The 17,730-nt window shown below is 39.8% G+C and overlaps 1 protein-coding gene across 1 annotated transcript in view; it reads right to left on the minus strand.

Annotated features, from left to right (window-relative positions):
* Window positions 1–2,241: 2,241 nt before the first annotated feature.
* Window positions 2,242–17,730, minus strand: part of LOC125454643 (4F2 cell-surface antigen heavy chain-like) — a 124,184-nt gene continuing 108,695 nt past the window's right edge. The window contains exon 6 of the mRNA XM_048535624.1: window positions 2,242–2,630. Coding sequence (XP_048391581.1) covers window positions 2,295–2,630 — 336 coding nt within the window. The 3' untranslated portion in view covers window positions 2,242–2,294. The remainder of the gene's footprint in view (window positions 2,631–17,730) is intronic.

Consider the following 17,730-nt stretch of genomic DNA (forward strand, 5'->3'; position numbering starts at 1 on the left):
TTTTCAGCTTCAACACAGACTTGATTGTTATGGAGTTCAATGTCTACGTATGTTCTGAAATCTGTCACTGGCTGGCCCCAACCACAGCTTTACTTTCAGCATTTTCCCACCTCTCAGTTCAGATCCCATGGCTGACCTCTTGGTTTACTGTCACTTTAGGCTCTTATCATTAGGCTCTTGTTACTGTTGCCATCATGGCATAATATGAAATGAACACTCTTGTTAGTGAATAGCAACAGGCTTTATCAGACATATTTATAGATAGGGAATTTGTTAAGAAAACTTACCTCTTCAGCTCCACAGAGCCAAGCCTCAGTTCCATTCATTTCTGATGTCTCCATGACATTGCTCAATAGGTGCTTCAAGGAAAGATACAACTCCTTTTCCTTAATATGGATTGGCTGCCCAAATTAGAATAAAGACTGTGGGAAAAGTTATTGTTTAATCATAATGGAGCTATCTTAAATGGTTCCATTGTTACTCAATAATTTGAAAAGGGAAAAAGATAGTTAAATCATATCTGGTTTCCAAGGAACTGAGGCATCCCTGAAAGAAGAGGATAACAGTCTTCTGCATGAACTTAGTAGAAGAGCAGTGCCTTCAAAAGCTACAACTCATCATGAGATAGACTGAGTTCTCCAGGTCTTATTGAAAAAACAATGCTCATGTTGTTAATCACTTAATTAAATGTTAGATTTTTCAAAGTGCCAGGTACATGGGACACCTCTTTCAGAGGACAACAAAGAGCTACATAGATGTTATGTATTGAACAGAGATAGTATTTATGCATAGCTTTACTATTATTCTTGGTAAAATGAACTCTTTTTCTGTCTTTCAAACAAAGAAACAAATTTTTAGATAAGGAAATTGGTAAAACTCAGTATTTAGTTGCTTTAAGAAAGCAGATGACATTGTACTGCAGATGTTTACCAGTTTATATCTTGTAACTTGTGAGCTGATCAAAGCTGGATAATGAAGGAATTCAATTCTCTACACAACACTTTACTGTGCTTGCTTTCTCCAAAAACCCCTGGTCACTGATTTGCAGCACTGGTTCCCCAATAGGTTGAACTAGTAATTGCTGAGAATCCTTCCAGGTACAGTGCGCTTTCCCTTGTTGTGTGCAGACTTCAGTTTCAAATAAAAAGCCTAAAGGTGCCAACATGATGTGCAATATGCAAGGGTCTACAATTGAAGGCATGTCAACAGCAATTCCATGATTTGCTTGTGTTACAGGAAGGGATCTTTGGCAAATGAGATGTAGCAAGTTTCTAAGTGAACAAATAGGTAAGGAGGTTCTAAATCATATTTTGACTGATTCATGGAAATCAGAAAGAAGTTTCCATGCATATGCTTTTGATGATCTCATGGAGATATATGTGGTTTATTTAGAGAGTAAAATGCACTTTCTTTTAAACCTGCTGCTGTTGCTATTGGTGGAATCATTGCCTTGTTATAAAGTTTTGTCACAGCCTGTGGCATCAATTGGCAAGCTCTGTTCATCACATTTCTGGAATCATCATATTTAAGACTAAATTGAAGCATTTTTACAAGTTTGTTTGTAGGATGTGAACAGTATTGAGTTGGTTGTTTTGATTTTGTCTTTCCTTGTTGGTCTAGACCTGTGGTAGAGCACTTGTTCCTTGAACTGCTGTAACCTTTAAAGATGATGCTCCTATTGTACAGAGATACTGAATTCCACAATCTATCAAGAAGCATTTCCGCATGAACAGAAATTAAAATGGAAGAGACATCAACACAGATTTGAATGAGCTTTAAACCATGATTGGAAAATTGTTGATAACAACTGAAAAAGAATCTCAGCTGAATGACCTTCCAGCCTACATTGTGATATTATAATATTAAAGTAACTGCTGGGAACTGCAATAATTGGAGCTGGTTCCAACTAACGTAGATGTTGCCTGTATGAATTTGCATTGTATGACTGAAAAAATAATTTAGGAACTGCATTTAAAATCTGTGGATTACTGCAAAGTAGATTTGAATTAACAATTAGAAATCTATTTGTTTTGTATATTTTTCAATGCTAGAGGGGAAATGCAATTGCCCTTCCTGAGATCAGTACATTAAACTTAGTATTTACTGCATTGAGGCAAAGCCACTAATGTTAATCAGCGCTGTTTAAATTTAAATAAACATATAGATCTGATATTTTAAGTGGATTCATTTATTGTATGAAAAGCAACCAATAAGCCTTTTAGAACATATACTACAGTTTAATCAGACACATTAAATATTTTCATTTAAAACGTGTTAAAACAATGGTTAAAATATTATTCACTAATAAAGTATTTCAGAATATATCCTGTGTTTGCTTCTATTTTCATTTCATGCAAATTTATTACCTGACATGGTGTTACACCTCTTGATTTTGCAAGTAGAACAGCAAATTCAGGCAAATATACCCCAGTGAAATCTACTGAAATTTCATCACCAAAATTCAAGACAACTAAAATTCCTGTTAGCTCCTGTTGTCTTATATATGCAATGAAGTCTGTTGTATTTGCCAGAATATGGAAGTCACCAAACTGTAGAGATGGTTCTTCATGTCTTAGCTGTGCAAGATTCCAGTAATATGTCAAAGTTGATAGTGGATCATCAGTTTGTTGCTGTTAATACCAAAGAGAGCTTAGGACCTAAGTTAAACATCTTATAATTACAGAATCATGCAACACACAAGGGTGTCAAGCTGTGGATTGATGCCACCATCACCAGTATTTTCACAGGTGCTCTATAAGATGTTTCACCTTTTTTGAAAGGTACTCGACTCTGTTTCCCCCACGCTTTCGGGCAAGGAGTTCTAATAAAAATCGTATCAGTTTGTTCACTCTTCCCTTCCACCATGTCTCAGTATCCACTCTTTTCAGCTAACAAGCAGTACCCCCAAACATAATCTTTGAATCAAGTTAGGATTTCAGTGTGCTTCTTGAAACAAAATGTATCCATTCAAGCATCTTTGCAATTCACAAGTTTCTGCATTGATCTCAACGTTGTTTTTGGGAGCTCAGATTGGAAACTGTCTCAGGTCATTAATCATATTTAAGTTGCATAAGGATAAGGTGACAAAAACTTAAGCCATTATTTAGGGACAGTGGAGTTTTGTTTCATTTAGAAATACAAAATGAAATAGGAAATCAACCACAAGATCACATATAAACAACTCATACCACCGCTCTCAACAGCGTTGAGTTTAACAGCCCTTTACCTAACGCTCCTTTAAGCCAAGCTTTTGATTAATTGCTCTAATGTCTCATATGATTAGGTGTCAAATTTTGTTTGATATTGCTCCTGCAAAGGTGTCTTGTGATGTTTTACAATATTAAGAGAATTATAAAAAGGCAACTTTTTGTTGTTTTGCACTTAATTTTAATACAAAGCCTTAAACATTAATAATGCTATACTAGCAAAAGTGTGTTATTGTAAAAGACATCAGTCATTCAACAGTGGAAGGAGTGACTACAAATTTCCTGAACATAAAATTTACCATTATAAATGAGTATTAAGCATTGGTGTGTAAAATCACTGAAAGAAGCTGTTCCTACATAAAAATTGAGTGCGCTATTAGTGTAAATGTTTAAAAGCAATCTGCACATTCCAGCAATTATCTGGGAATTTTTTCTTTTTTAGTACTGCCTCTGAATAACAGTTTTGACCCTTTGCAGTGCCGCTACCTCCAAAAAGAGAAACTTACCATCTTTCCCTGTTATTCAATAAAATTCCTCTTGCTGATTTGCCTATCTTTAACATCATAAATGAACAGAAAGTTAACTGGGACATCTCATACAAATACAATGGCTATAAGGACAGGTCAGAGGCTAGAAGTTTTGCAGTTAATTTTCTGACTTTCCACCTTCCACTGCCTGTCCACCTTTTACATTACATTCCTGACCTGTTTTGTAGTTGTTCCCATTTGCCTGAATGTGCTTAGTTCCAACAACATGCTCAATGTCACCTTGGGCAAAACAGACTGCTTGATTGGCACACCATCCATCATGTTAAATATCCACTACCAATTCTCAATGGTAGCATGGCATACTATGCAAGATACAGTGCAAAAATTCACCATGTTTCTTTAGAGACATTCTTCTAAACTGACCACCTCAACCACTGTGAAGAACAAGGCAGCAGATGCATAAGCATACCAAAGTGACAGACCTTACTGCTGTTCTTTAACCATGGCTCGGTCAAAATCCTGGGACTCCCTCCCTAACACACACTGGGTGTATGTACACCACATGGGCTGTAGCAGTTCAGCAAAGCCAACATCTTCTCAAGGGCAATAAAAACTAGTTTTGTCATTTGTCACTTATATCTCACAAGTAATAAAAATGTATCCTAAAGTTGTGGGTTCAAATCCCAATCCAAATTCTTGAGGACAAAATCTGGGCTCAAACTCCAGTGCCATAAGTAATGATGTTGTTAGAGATATCATCTTTCAGATGAGACATCATATCACAGTTCTTAGGCTACGGTAAAGGGATTTAATGGCACTGTTTTGAAGAAGTGCTTGGGAGTTGATAGAACCATGCAGTACAGAAGAGACCTTTTGGCCTGTCAAGTCTACACCATTAAGAAAATTAAGGGTTGAGATAGATTTCTGGTCATTAAGGAGCTCAAGGGTTGTGGGGGGTAAGAAGAAAATGGAGTTGGGGATTATGAAAGCAGCCAAGAAGTCATTGAAGGGCAGAGTGGACTGGATGGGCCAAAAGGCCAATTTCTGATTACATCTTACGGTCTATTTACTGTTTTTCAAGATTAAGTACAGCTTGTGCTAAAGAGTTCGTGGGCATTCTTCCATGCAATGTACCAATATTGTGGACTTATATCAGCAACATCAGCAGTGAATTTACCCATGGCTTCTCAGATGATACCATCAGAAACCAACAGATACTTGATGCTGGGAATACTGAGTTTCAAATGGGCAAGATAAGTATCATAAGTGGGATCCTCTGCCTGCCATAGAACAAAAACAGCACAGCACAGCAACAGGTCATTCGGCCCTCCAAGCCTGCACTGACATGTTTGGCCCTTCCATACCAAAACTATCTTCACTTATGGGATTCATATCACTCTGTTCCCTTCCTATTCATGTATTTGTCCAGGTGTTTCTTGAATGCTGCTATTGTGTCTGCTGTCATTACCTCCTCTGGCAGCATGTTCCTGCATACAAGGTGGCAATGGCAGCAGACATTTGATGTATTTAAATGTATCATACAAGATGACAGAAGTGGTGGGTGCCACTGTCTCATGAAATATGCTAGTAGTAGTGATATCTTGAAAAGTATGCTCACTTTAAGAAAAAAAACCACTGTGGCAGCCTGAGAAGTCAGAAAACTATTGCTGCATCTTTACATATTCAGCAGCTTAAGAGCAGTTAATCTCTACTAATGCAGCTGCCTCTAGTTAAAAAGACTGTAGAAGCAACAAGTGTACTACAAAATCTACGACTACTTCCTTGAAACAGCTAGAACTGCTGAACTATGTTGAAAAAGCCTGTGAGTCTTACCAAAGTTGCAAGGAGGAAAATCTGAATCATAAACCTGTAATATAATAGCGGATGTGAGAGGCCTGAAGTAGGTTTACTCCTTTAGAGGAAGAATGAATGTTTTAATATTTGAAGAAAGATTTTAAGTTGAGAAGCTAATGGAAGGTGTAGAATACTACATTAAGCAAATTGTTAAAATTGTTTAAAATTGTCATGAAAAGCTACAGAAAAAATATTTGCAAAAAAGGACACTCATTTATAGAACTGTTAAAACAGCAATGTAATTTGATTAATCGGAGTGAAAAAGTAGAAGGCAAGGAGAAATGTTTACCAAAAATCAATGTTTTGTGGAAAAACATATCGTTTAACTGAAATTATGCTTTTAGACTTAAAATCATCACTTGTTTCATGTGAAATGCTGTGAAAAGTCCAGAAAACCAGAACGAATGCAATTCCTACACCATGTTACAAAGGCCACAAAATCACTCAGAGGAAAAAGCTGCACAAAATAACACAGTGTCCTCTGGATGTGAATCTATAGACAGATAACATTTGCTTAATAATCATGAGTATGTGAAGAATTATGCTGACCATTAATTTAAGCTTGTTAGTCAAGTTTGCAGTGTGATGCACCTGCACCTGTTTCAACTCAAAAGAATAAGTGACAGCCTTTCTCTGGCTCATTTCTCAGGAAATGCTTTCAATGATCAGAAGCAACCTGTCCAGTTTAAAATTTAAGTGAAAGTTGACAGCCATCATCTAACTGGTGTAGTCCCATAGCAAAACCTCTACCAATCAAATTCTAACGTCCAACTAATAAGCACTCTCCTCTGATACAGTCTAAATATTATTTTTCCTTTCCATTTCCACTTCTGGAAAATTGTGCTGATGAGTGCAAAGAAAAAAGCTTGACACACGTGTCTTTTTACAGCAATATTCAGTTCTCTATGCAAGACACTTCAGTGTTTGTGGCGATTTACAACCCGAATTGATTTGAGACTGTTGTTGGAATTTCTGATCCATTTCTTTCATTTATATTATAAGAAAGCAAAGATTTTATAATGAAAATAACTATTCAGATAGTAATAGAACCTGAAATCCAAAGACAGCATAAGAGAATGATGGGAACAGACAGTCAATCTTGCTCAAGATGTTCATCATATTTTACGCAAGCTGCTAAAATGCCACATTAAGATCAACAAGAAGTGATGTTAAATCCTTTGATGCTTAAAGTTACTGCTTAAAATGCAGATTATTTTTTTAAAAATACATGAACAGGTGATGTCCAAATCCCTCAAGTCAATGAAACTGTAAGAAACTTGGACATTTCCAGTGAATGTATAAACTCAAAACAAACATGGAATAACAGGGCTAATAATATCTACTTGGACAAGGAGGTTAACACATGTGTGATAAAATTTGTCTGATTTATATATGTTTTTGATATGGTTTATTTTAAGTTTGGGATTTTAATTTAGGTTCATGACATATGGTTTTCTGAATGATTAAAGTTAATACTTCTAAGTATTTTTCTAACTATGGGATACACTTTAATAAAGTGCTGCCAAAATTCCTTTTACAAATAATGTGTTTTCTTTACCATAGAATGTTTTATAACTTGACAAGTTATACCATTGTGTTTTAAGGTCTGTTTGAAATTTGTAAACTTAGGATTGTTCTAGGCTTAGGGAAAATACACATAACTTAGAGATAAAGATTTTTTTTCAATTTACTTTGTTTTGAGCAGTTCTTTGAAATCCTTCAATGTACAGCTTTCTTGAGTAGTGCTCATAAGAAGGTGAAAAGATCATAAAATTATATTACTAAGAGTAAAAGGTTAGTGATAACCCCAAACCAGAAATGTTGGAATAAAACCCTAAAGTGATTTCTTGAAGCTGAGTACGTTTAAGCTCAGGTGTATAACAGCTCCAAGAAAAAACTATCAGTGTATCTAATCTAGGAGTTAAAGTTGCAGTTGTCTTAAGCTAATCAGTATGTTAGGAAAGTATTTTTTTTCTCTGATGTGGTTCCTGTACAAGGGATTTTTTTAAATTGGAACTTGTAAAAGACTATTTTGGGACTAATGGATTATACTTTTACTGTATGTTCAAAACCTTTGAATTTGTGTAATGAGTAATTAGTATGGTTTATTTTATTTTCTATTTATTAAATGTCATAAGACCATAACACATGGTAGCAAAAGCAGGCCATTCAGCCCACAGAGTCTGTTCCACGATTCAATTAGATCACAGCTACTCTAACAATCCTCAACTTCACCTTTCTGCATTTTTCCATAACCTTTCTCTACCTCAGTGATCACAAATCAGACTATCAGCCTTGAATACACATATACCCAATGTCACAGCCTCTGTTTTCCTCTGTGGTAAAGAATTTCACAGATTCACTATGCTTGGAGAGAAAAAAATCCTCTTAATTTATCTTGGGTAATAAACTTTTATTTTATTGTTAAAACAAGTCTGCAACATTGGGTGCTTATGCTTCAGTGAGACGCCACTTCTTTCAAACCAAAATAACACAAAACAAAATATGATCCACCAAGCCAGGTTTCAGACTGGGATCAGACTTGTCCAGGAATAACATTAGCTGGGATTATAACACTTTTTAGCAAGCATATGTGAATGAAAATCCAGAATACTGAGACATACCTTTGTTTAAACATATCATATACGATAAATTTCCACCTTTGGAACATATTAACAAGCACATTCTAGGGCTAATAAATGACTCATCTGAACCAGATATACACATCATATAGGTTAATAGTCATCAACTGATTTCAAACTTAATACCAGGAAGGGTCTTACTATATAATGTAGAAAACAACCCCTACTTGAGGAAAACAAAATTGCAACATTTTGACTTAGTAATACATTGAACACCTGGAATAACCTCCAAAATTAAAGGCTTGTTAAAAGTACCTTTGTTGCATATAAGATTATTACAACTAAGATCTCAACTTCCTATCCTTTGAAGCTGACTCCACAAATGAGCTGCATGGATATGAAAAAAACAGACATTTCAGATAAGTCACAAACCATAACGTATAATTTCACATTAACACCTTGCCAAGTTTGGATATAGGTCAAACAGTATGGATTAAGGATTTCAATAGGGATGGTGCTGTCATTTGACAAATGCCAAATCAACAATGATTACAACAAAAGAAAACCAAAGAACTGTAGATACTGGAAGTCAGAAACAAAAACAAAAATTGCTGAAAATCTCAGCCAGTCTGGCAGACATTCTGAAGGGTCACTGGTCCTGAAATGTTAACTCTGCTTTCTCTCCACAATTGCTAGCAGATCTGCTGAGATTTTCAAAAACGATCATACCTCATTAATACAGGAGAAGACACGGCATATCAAAATCACAGACACCATGTCTGACTAAAAAAGTATAATCATCGCTATTTTAGTGATTGAACCAAATGAATGACCCTAGGAGCCTGATCAGTCACAAGAAATTCTAATACAAGATCAACAATCAAATTTTCTGTCTTCCAGTGACTAAGAAAAAATTCCTGACAGTTCAGTATATACTCGTTCATGAGCATTCATCAAACCTCTGGATTGATTGAAATTATATAGTCAGAAATTTGGGAGAAGGTGGGGTCGTATTAAATCTACTTGTTTGAAACAATTTTATATAGAATTTAAATAATTGCAAAAAGCTTACAGGGGATGGATTTTCATTTAGATTGAGTCTAGAATGATGTGGGCATTAGAATCTGTAGTTTAGATTGTTATCAGCAATGATTGATGGTTGTGAATCTACCCAAGGTATCTCAGATGGATTCAATAGAAACCAGCATACACAAGATCCAACAGTACTATTAAGCTGCCCAGTAAGGACATTTCCTATACTGTTGTTGTATAATGCTTCTGGCCTGTATGAATCCCACCTTCCCGGTCACAAAATGCCAAGACTCCAAAAGAACACATTCTTTTGCTCAGTCCTCCTACTTCAAAAGTCACTAGTGGGTGAAACTGAAAGTCATCCAGATATCACTGTCTTTGAGGTCGTACTTGCTCACTTATTTCCTCACTCACTAAAGTCCACTGCAGGACTTTGTGTCTCCCCGATATGATTGATATAATTATGACCCCTATCTGTTTACCTTTTCCCCCTCAGAGTGCTCCATAACCACTCATTAACTTGCTTGCACATCAGGAAGGCAGCTAACCATTCTGGGGTTTGCCTCAGTAGCTGCAGAAACATTTGTCTTCTCCACTAAATTCAGAATACCCCCTCATTATTGTTTTCCTAACCTTTATGTTGTTCCCCATATATTTTGGTCTGCCTTGGTGCCATGGACATGGATCTTTCCAGAGAAATCATGCAGGAGAATGGTGCACTGAAGGAAGGGCGCAGGCAGAGGATCAGAAGTGGACCTTCATAACTAACAGCTACAGAGCAGGAGCTACTGAATATCAGTGGAGTCTTGACCATTAGTGACAGGAAACTGGTACCTGCCAACTATTTCTTTTTCATCCACTCATGGGACGTGGACATTACTGGCTGAGCCAGCATTTATTGCCTATCTCTAGTTGTCCTTGATAAAATGGTAGTGAGCTGCCTTCTTGAATCTCTGCAGTACCTCTACTGTATTTGACCCACAATGCCATTAGGGAGGGAATTCCAGGAAGTTGACCCAAGGACACTGAAGGAACAGCAATATATTTATGAGTCAGGATGCAGAGAAAAGTTTTTGAGAAGACTTGTATCTAGGGTTTTGGATGAGGTTGCACACTTGCTCACCAAGCAGGTGTGTTTGATTTCGGACATTTTACCTTGCTAGATAACACTGTCAGTGTACCTCCAGTGAAGTGTTGGTATTCCGTCCCGCTAATTATTTAATATGCCTCGGTTTGCTCAGCTGATTGGTATCACCTCGGGTTTTGTTCTTGAGTGGATTGTATATCAGGTCCAGTTCGATGTGTTTGTTGACGGAGTTCTGATCGGTATGCCAGGCCTCCAGGAATTCCTTGGTATGACTTTGTTTGGCTTATGCTAATATGCATGTGTTGTCCCAGTCAAATTTGTGTCGTTCGTTGTCCATATGTCTTGAGACCAGTGAGAATTGGTCGTGTCTTTTAGTGGACAGTTGATGTTTGTGTATCCTTATTATTGCCAGTTTTCTTCCAGTTTGTTCTGTGTAATGTTTCTCACAGTCCTTGCAAGGTATTTTGCATATTACATTATTACGATGAATGTAAAGGACCCCAGACCCACACTACTGATGAATGTAAAGGACCACATACCCACAATCAATAAAACTACTGTAAGATATAAAATATTTCATGAAGTACTTGAACCCAGAATCCAAGATTTGCTTCCTTCTTTTCACGGCCACTATGCTTCATTATTAAGGCATTTAGACTCAAAGCATGACGTACCTTAACGAATAGGTCGTCAGCGTTTTGAACAATTGCTAGCAACTCTCCCCAGTCATTAATGTTAATGCTGCTGCACTTCCGTAAGACTGTCTGAGTGTCTTTCAAACATTTTCTTTATCCTCCCCTGTGAGATTAGCTATTTAAGAGTAGAGAAAATCAGATTTTGTGTGAGAGAACATCTTTCAACCATCTGGCCAGCGTCCATTCAATGTCGTATATCGGTCATCAAGCAGGTTTCAAGGAGGGTTCTAGCATTTGTTTGATGGTCCTCGCATTAAGTCTGGAGGATCTGGTGGAGGTATTACTGGTGAAATGTTTCTGGCATTCATATGTTGCAGATATATAATCCAAGTGTCAATGCAGTACACAAAATCCTCTGCTGACCTGTCGAAGTCTTTGTTTTTGAACACTCATCTGCCATAACTTGTAGATGGCTGAGCTGGAGGAGTTGATCTGGTATGTGTCTCTGGATCTCTTTATCAATGGTGACCTTGTGAGGAAGCTGGCTACTGAGGTACAGGAAGTGCTCACAGGATCTATCTTTCAACATATATGAAAGGTAGAATATTTGGCTGACCAGTTTGGGGCTGATAAGTTTTATTCAAGGGTGGGCTGAGTCCCTGTGTGCAGGTTTGAAAAGATTGAGATTGGCTTGCAAGTCCGATGCAGAGTGGGACACTGCATTGAAGTCATCTGCAAATTGTTGACCATGGATATATATTGTGATCAGTTTAATTTTGGCATGAGGCAACTGAGCAAAGGTTTCCAAGTAGGTATTAACTAATACTCACACCAGAGGGAAGATGCTTTTAAATACAACAGCCACTGTTGAGCAGATTGTAAATAGTATAAGGGCTATCATGGAGCCTTGCTTAACACCAGCTGAGAGTTAGAAGACCATTGTTTCAGATCTCCTACTCAAGACACTTCCAATCACAAAGCAGTTACAGTCAAATGTAAAAATAATAAGGAGCAATCACGTTGTGAGTGCAGTATAGCTCCCCTAACGATCAGAGACAAATAGAAGGGCAGATATATCAGCAAATTTCAGGTAAATGTTAAGTAGGATGGTGATAGTAGGGGATTTCAACCTCTGCAACATAAACTGGGTAGTCATTGTGTGAAAGATTTAGAGGGAGTGGAATTCCTAAAATGCATCCAGGGGAGCTTTTAAAGCTAGCATGTAGATGATGCTACACAAGAGTGGGAGTTCCTGAACTTCCATTTAGGTAATGAAGACAGGCAAGTGGCCGAAATATTAGTGCTGGTACATTTCGCAGACAACAATAAAAACTCTGTTCAATTCAAGATTGTTATTGAAAAGAACACGAATGGGCCGGACATCAAAATTCTAAACTGCGAAGACCAATTTTAATAAGATCAGATATGGTTTGGCCAAAGTGGACTGGGAATATATACATTGCAGTAAATCTTTGTCAGAGTAGTGAAGAAATAAATAAGGGAGGGCACAAGACCAAAATGTTTTAATAAAGGGTGGGACCAACAAATCCAGGGAAGCCTAAATATCAATGTTTGGATAAAGAGAAAAAGGGAGGCTCATAACAAATACAAAGGTTCCAAAACAGCAGAAGCCTTAGAGCAGTACAGAATGATGAAGGGAGATTTTCATAACAAAATTGAGAGCAAAAAGGGAGAGTGAAAGGAAGATGGCAGATAAAATAAAACATTTCAAAAGTTATTTTGCAAGTACATTCTGGGTGAAAAAAATATCTAAGGAAAGACTGGGGCCCATTAAGATCGACGTAGCAATTTGTGGGTGGGACTGGGACAAAGGTAGGGGTCTAAATGAATACCATGTTAGTGTTCACTAATGAGAGGAATGATGAAGGTATAGAAGTCAGAGAAAAGGACTGTGAAATAATTAAAGAAATTAGCATTGACGGCAAGAAGTATCTGAGTGTTCTGAAAGGTTTACAAAGTAGGTAAACCTCCGGGGCCAGAAGACATGTATTCCAAGCTGTTGAGTGAGGCAAGGGAGTAAAAGTGCCCTGGAAATGGTTATCAATTCCCCGCTAGCCATAGGAAAGGTGCCAGAAAACTGGAGGACAGCCAACGTGGTGCGGTTATTCAAGAAGAGAAACTAATGGAAGCAATTCTTATAGACAGAATTCATCTGTACTTGAATGGCAAAGAATAACGAAGAACAGTCAGCATGGTTTTTTTAAGGGAATGTCACATCCGAACAACTTGACTGAAAAATAGAGGTGACCAGATTTCGAGATGAGGGTATCACATTTGACGTAGTCTACTTGGACATGAGCAAGGCCTGGCGATAACATCCCACATGGGAGACTGATAACAAGGGTAGTATCCCATGGGATCCTTGGAAATTTTATTAATTGGCTCCAAAATTTGCTAAGTGACAGGAAGCAGAAAATGATGGTCAAGGGGTGTTTTTGAGACAGAAAGTTTGGGGGTTCCACAGGGATCCACATTTGAGCCTTTGCCATTTGTGGTATGTGTGAATGGCTTAGACTTGAATGTAGGAGGGTTGATTAGTAACTTGGTAGATGATGCAAAAATTGATGGGGCAGTAATAGTGAGGGGGATAGCACTAGATTACTGGAGAATACTGACAGGCTGATTGGTTGGGCTGTTCAGTGGCAAATGCATTTCAGTCTGGATAAGCGAGGTGATGCATTTGGGCAGAAAAAACAAGGCAAAGGAATACACTGATGAGTGGTAGGACCCTGCGGAGAACGGGGGATCAGAGGGACTTTGGTGTGTATGTCCACAGGTAGTTAAAGTGGTCGAGAAGACATATGGGATACTTGACTTTATTAGCTGAAGCACAGAGTTTAAGAGTAGGGTGCAGGTGAATGCGAGTATGCTGGAAATGTATACAAACATTGGTTTGGCTATGGCTTGAGTACTGCATACAGTTGTGGAATCCATATTATAAGATGCATGAGACTGCACTGGACAGGTTGCAGAGAAGATTTACCAGGGTGTTGCCTGGGTGAGAGAGTTTTATTATGAAGAGAGATTGGACAGACTGGGGTTGTTTTCCTTAGAGCAAAGGAGATTAGGAGGGAATATGATTGAGATGTATAAAATTATGAGGGGCATAGACAGGGTAGACAGGAAGAAATTTTTCCTCTTCATGGAGGAATCAATGACAGGGGGCACAGATTTAAGATAAGGTCAGGAGTTTCAGAAGGGATATGAGGAATTTCTTTATTCACCTAGAGGGTGGTGGGAATCTGGAACTCACTGCTTGCAGGGGTGGTGGAGGCAGAAGCCTTTTAATAAGAAGTATGTAGATACTAAGGCATACTTTCAGATTTGTGCAGTTAAGATGTTTGTTTTTGACCGACACAGACTCGATGGACTGAAGGGCCTTTTTCTGTGCTATAGATCACTATGACTCAACAGTGAAGAAGTTGGTTGGGCATCCAAATCTTTTGAATACAGTTCACAGAGTGTTGAGTCCAATGCTTTGTCAGGTAGATAAATGCAGTTATGAATCCCAGTGTTGTTGTCAACAATTTTATTGAATTTTTTAGGCAATAAAGACCATTTCAGAAGTTTTCCTGGAAAGTCTAAAGCTGCATTACGTCTCCATGTGACTTTACTCAGTCACATGAAGTGGGCAGTTCAGGAGAATGCACATCAGGACTATCATTGATATGGACAAGATAGAAATACTTCAATTATTTTGATAGCATGATCTATCTCACTTCAGGAAGGTAGTTAGAACTGTGAAATCCCCGAAGCTGAGAGATTGCTGCAGGGCATAGTTCTTTTTACTTTCTGGAATGGACAATATGGAGTTGTGGTGAGAGCAAAAGTCCATCATCCTTCTTGATGACCCTGGGATAGAAAACCATCGGGACCACAGGCTTTTTTTTCATCCATTTAGCTAATTGTTGCAGCTTTACCATTGATAGGGTTCATCCAGGATTCTTCTGCTTGCTACTGGAGTGCAGCCTGGAGAGTATCAGCTGTCACAGGGGAATCATGGTTGAGGTTTGCTGAAAATAATCTTTCCAGTCTTGATGGTGGCATAAAAAGAGAAAAACCATGAGTGAAGGAGATTTTATCCTTTGACAGTGGTCTATAGATGGCTTTGGAGAATGGGGACAGCAGTTCCAATAAACAGCAGGAGCAAAAGCAGGGTCAGCATGAAAGTGCACAGGCAACAGATTTACAAACAGTGGAACTGCATGTGATAGGCAGTGCCAGTGGAAAATAACTTTTGGCAGAGAGGCCCTTCAATTTCTTTCAAACTGTCAGAGCCAAAGTGTGACATCATTGGAAAACAAGTAGGTAGTTGGCAGGGATAATGGGAACTGCAGATGCTGGAGATTCCAAGACAATAAAATGTGAGGCTGGATGAACACAGCAGGCCAAGCAGCATCTCAGGAGCACAAAAGCTGACGTTTCGGGCCTAGACCCTTCATCAGAGAGGGGGATGGGGGGAGGGAACTGTAATAAATAGGGAGAGAGGGGGAGGCGGACCGAAGATGGAGAGTAAAGAAGATAGGTGGAGAGGGTGTAGGTGTGGAGGTAGGGAGGGGATAGGTCAGTCCAGGGAAGACGGACAGGTCAAGGAGGTGGGATGAGGTTAGTAGGTAGCTGGGGGTGCGGCTTGGGGTGGGAGGAAGGGATGGGTGAGAGGAAGAACCGGTTAGGGAGGCAGAGACAGGTTGGACTGGTTTTGGGATGCAGTGGGTGGGGGGGAAGAGCTGGGCTGGTTGTGTGGTGCAGTGGGGGGAGGGGATGAACTGGGCTGGTTTAGGGATGCAGTAGGGGAAGGGGAGATTTTGAAACTGGTGAAGTCCACATTGATACCATATGGCTGCAGGGTTCCCAGGCGGAATATGAGTTGCTGTTCCTGCAACCTTCGGGTGGCATCATTGTGGCAGTGCAGGAGGCCCATGATGGACATGTCATCAAGAGAATGGGAGGGGAAGTGGAAACGGTTTGCGACTGGGAGGTGCAGTTGTTTGTTGCGAACTGAGCGGAGGTGTTCTGCAAAGCGGTCCCCAAGCCTCCGCTTGGTTTCCCCAATGTAGAGGAAGCCGCACCGGGTACAGTGGATGCAGTATACCACATTGGCAGATGTGCAGGTGAACCTCTGCTTAATGTGGAATGTCATCTTGGGGCCTGGGATGGGGGTGAGGGAGGAGGTGTGGGGACAAGTGTAGCATTTCCTGCGGTTGCAGGGGAAGGTGCCGGGTGTGGTGGGGTTGGAGGGCAGTGTGGAGCGAACAAGGGAGTCACGGAGAGAGTGGTCTCTCCGGAAAGCAGACAGGGGAGGGGATGGAAAAATGTCTTGGGTGGTGGGGTCGGATTGTAAATGGCGGAAGTGTCGGAGGATAATGCGTTGTATCCGGAGGTTGGTAGGGTGGTGTGTGAGAACGAGGGGGATCCTCTTGGGGCGGTTGTGGCGGGGGCGGGGTGTGAGGGATGTGTCGCGGGAAATGCGGGAGACGCGGTCAAGGGCGTTCTTGATCACCGTGGGGGGAAAGTTGCGGTCCTTAAAGAACTTGGACATCTGGGATGTGCGAGAGTGGAATGTCTTATCGTGGGAGCAGATGCGGCGGAGGCGGAGGAATTGGGAATAGGGGATGGAATTTTTGCAGGAGGGTGGGTGGGAGGAGGTGTATTCTAGGTAGCTGTGGGAGTCGGTGGGCTTGAAATGGACATCAGTTACAAGCTGGTTGCCTGAGATGGAGACTGAGAGGTCCAGGAAGGTGAGGGATGTGCTGGAGATGGCCCAGGTGAACTGAAGGTTGGGGTGGAAGGTGTTGGTGAAGTGGATGAACTGTTCGAGCTCCTCTGGGGAGCAAGAGGCGGCGCCGATACAGTCATCAATGTACCGGAGGAAGAGGTGGGGTTTGGGGCCTGTGTAGGTGCAGAAGAGGGACTGTTCCACGTAACCTACAAAGGTAGTTGGCAGGAATGTCTTCCACGTCTCTTCTAATTGGCAAAGTAGTGTAAATCAGAGAACATTATTATAGCTGAAGAGTACAGTAAAGAAATTCAAGTTTAAAATATATAACATCCAAAATAATTATTTAAATAAAATAGAGATGGCTAGGCAGGCCATGAAATGCTGCTGAAGATCTGGGAGCTAATGGACACTCGTGTGATCCATTCTAACTGCGCTGCACCAAGTGTTAGTGCTCAAGGAAATTCAGCTCAGAGCTGGTGAGTTGGAGTCCAGTCTGCATACAGCACAACACATCGGGGAGGACAAAGGGTATCTGGACACTGTTTTGCAGGTGTCTATCATAACCCTTGGAATAAGTATATCAAATTTCGTACATGGTCACGAACAAGAGGTTGTGACTGGGAGTTGTGCAGGTATGGACATCTGGTATTTAGCTTTGGAAGAGCCTCAGCCAGTGGCCTTGCCTAATAGGTGTGATGCTCTTACTCTTGATGTAGATAAGGGCACATAATGTAGGGAGGATGAACAAAGTGACCATAGCAGCAAGGTTCAGAGCACCACACAAGTTGGAGAAGAGAAACGTATTGTATAATTAGGGGAATATATATTGCTTTCTGTAGCAAAGACAAAGATTTTTGAAGACAGAGTTGCCTACCTGGTGCCAAGGTTTAGAACATTCCTCCAACCTGGAGAGGAACTTGGAGTGGGAGGGAAAGGATCCAATAGTCATGGTCTACACAGGTGCCAATGACATAGGTAGAACTAGGAAAGAGGTTCTGCTGAGAGCTTTTAAGCAACCCAAAACTGAATTTAAAAATGTACAAAAGTAATATTACCTGGGTTACTACCTGAGCTACATGCATATGGCACAGGGTAACTAAGATTAG

The sequence above is a fragment of the Stegostoma tigrinum genome, chromosome 9 (genome assembly GCF_030684315.1).
Source record: "Stegostoma tigrinum isolate sSteTig4 chromosome 9, sSteTig4.hap1, whole genome shotgun sequence".
Taxonomy (NCBI): Eukaryota; Metazoa; Chordata; class Chondrichthyes; order Orectolobiformes; family Stegostomatidae; genus Stegostoma; species Stegostoma tigrinum.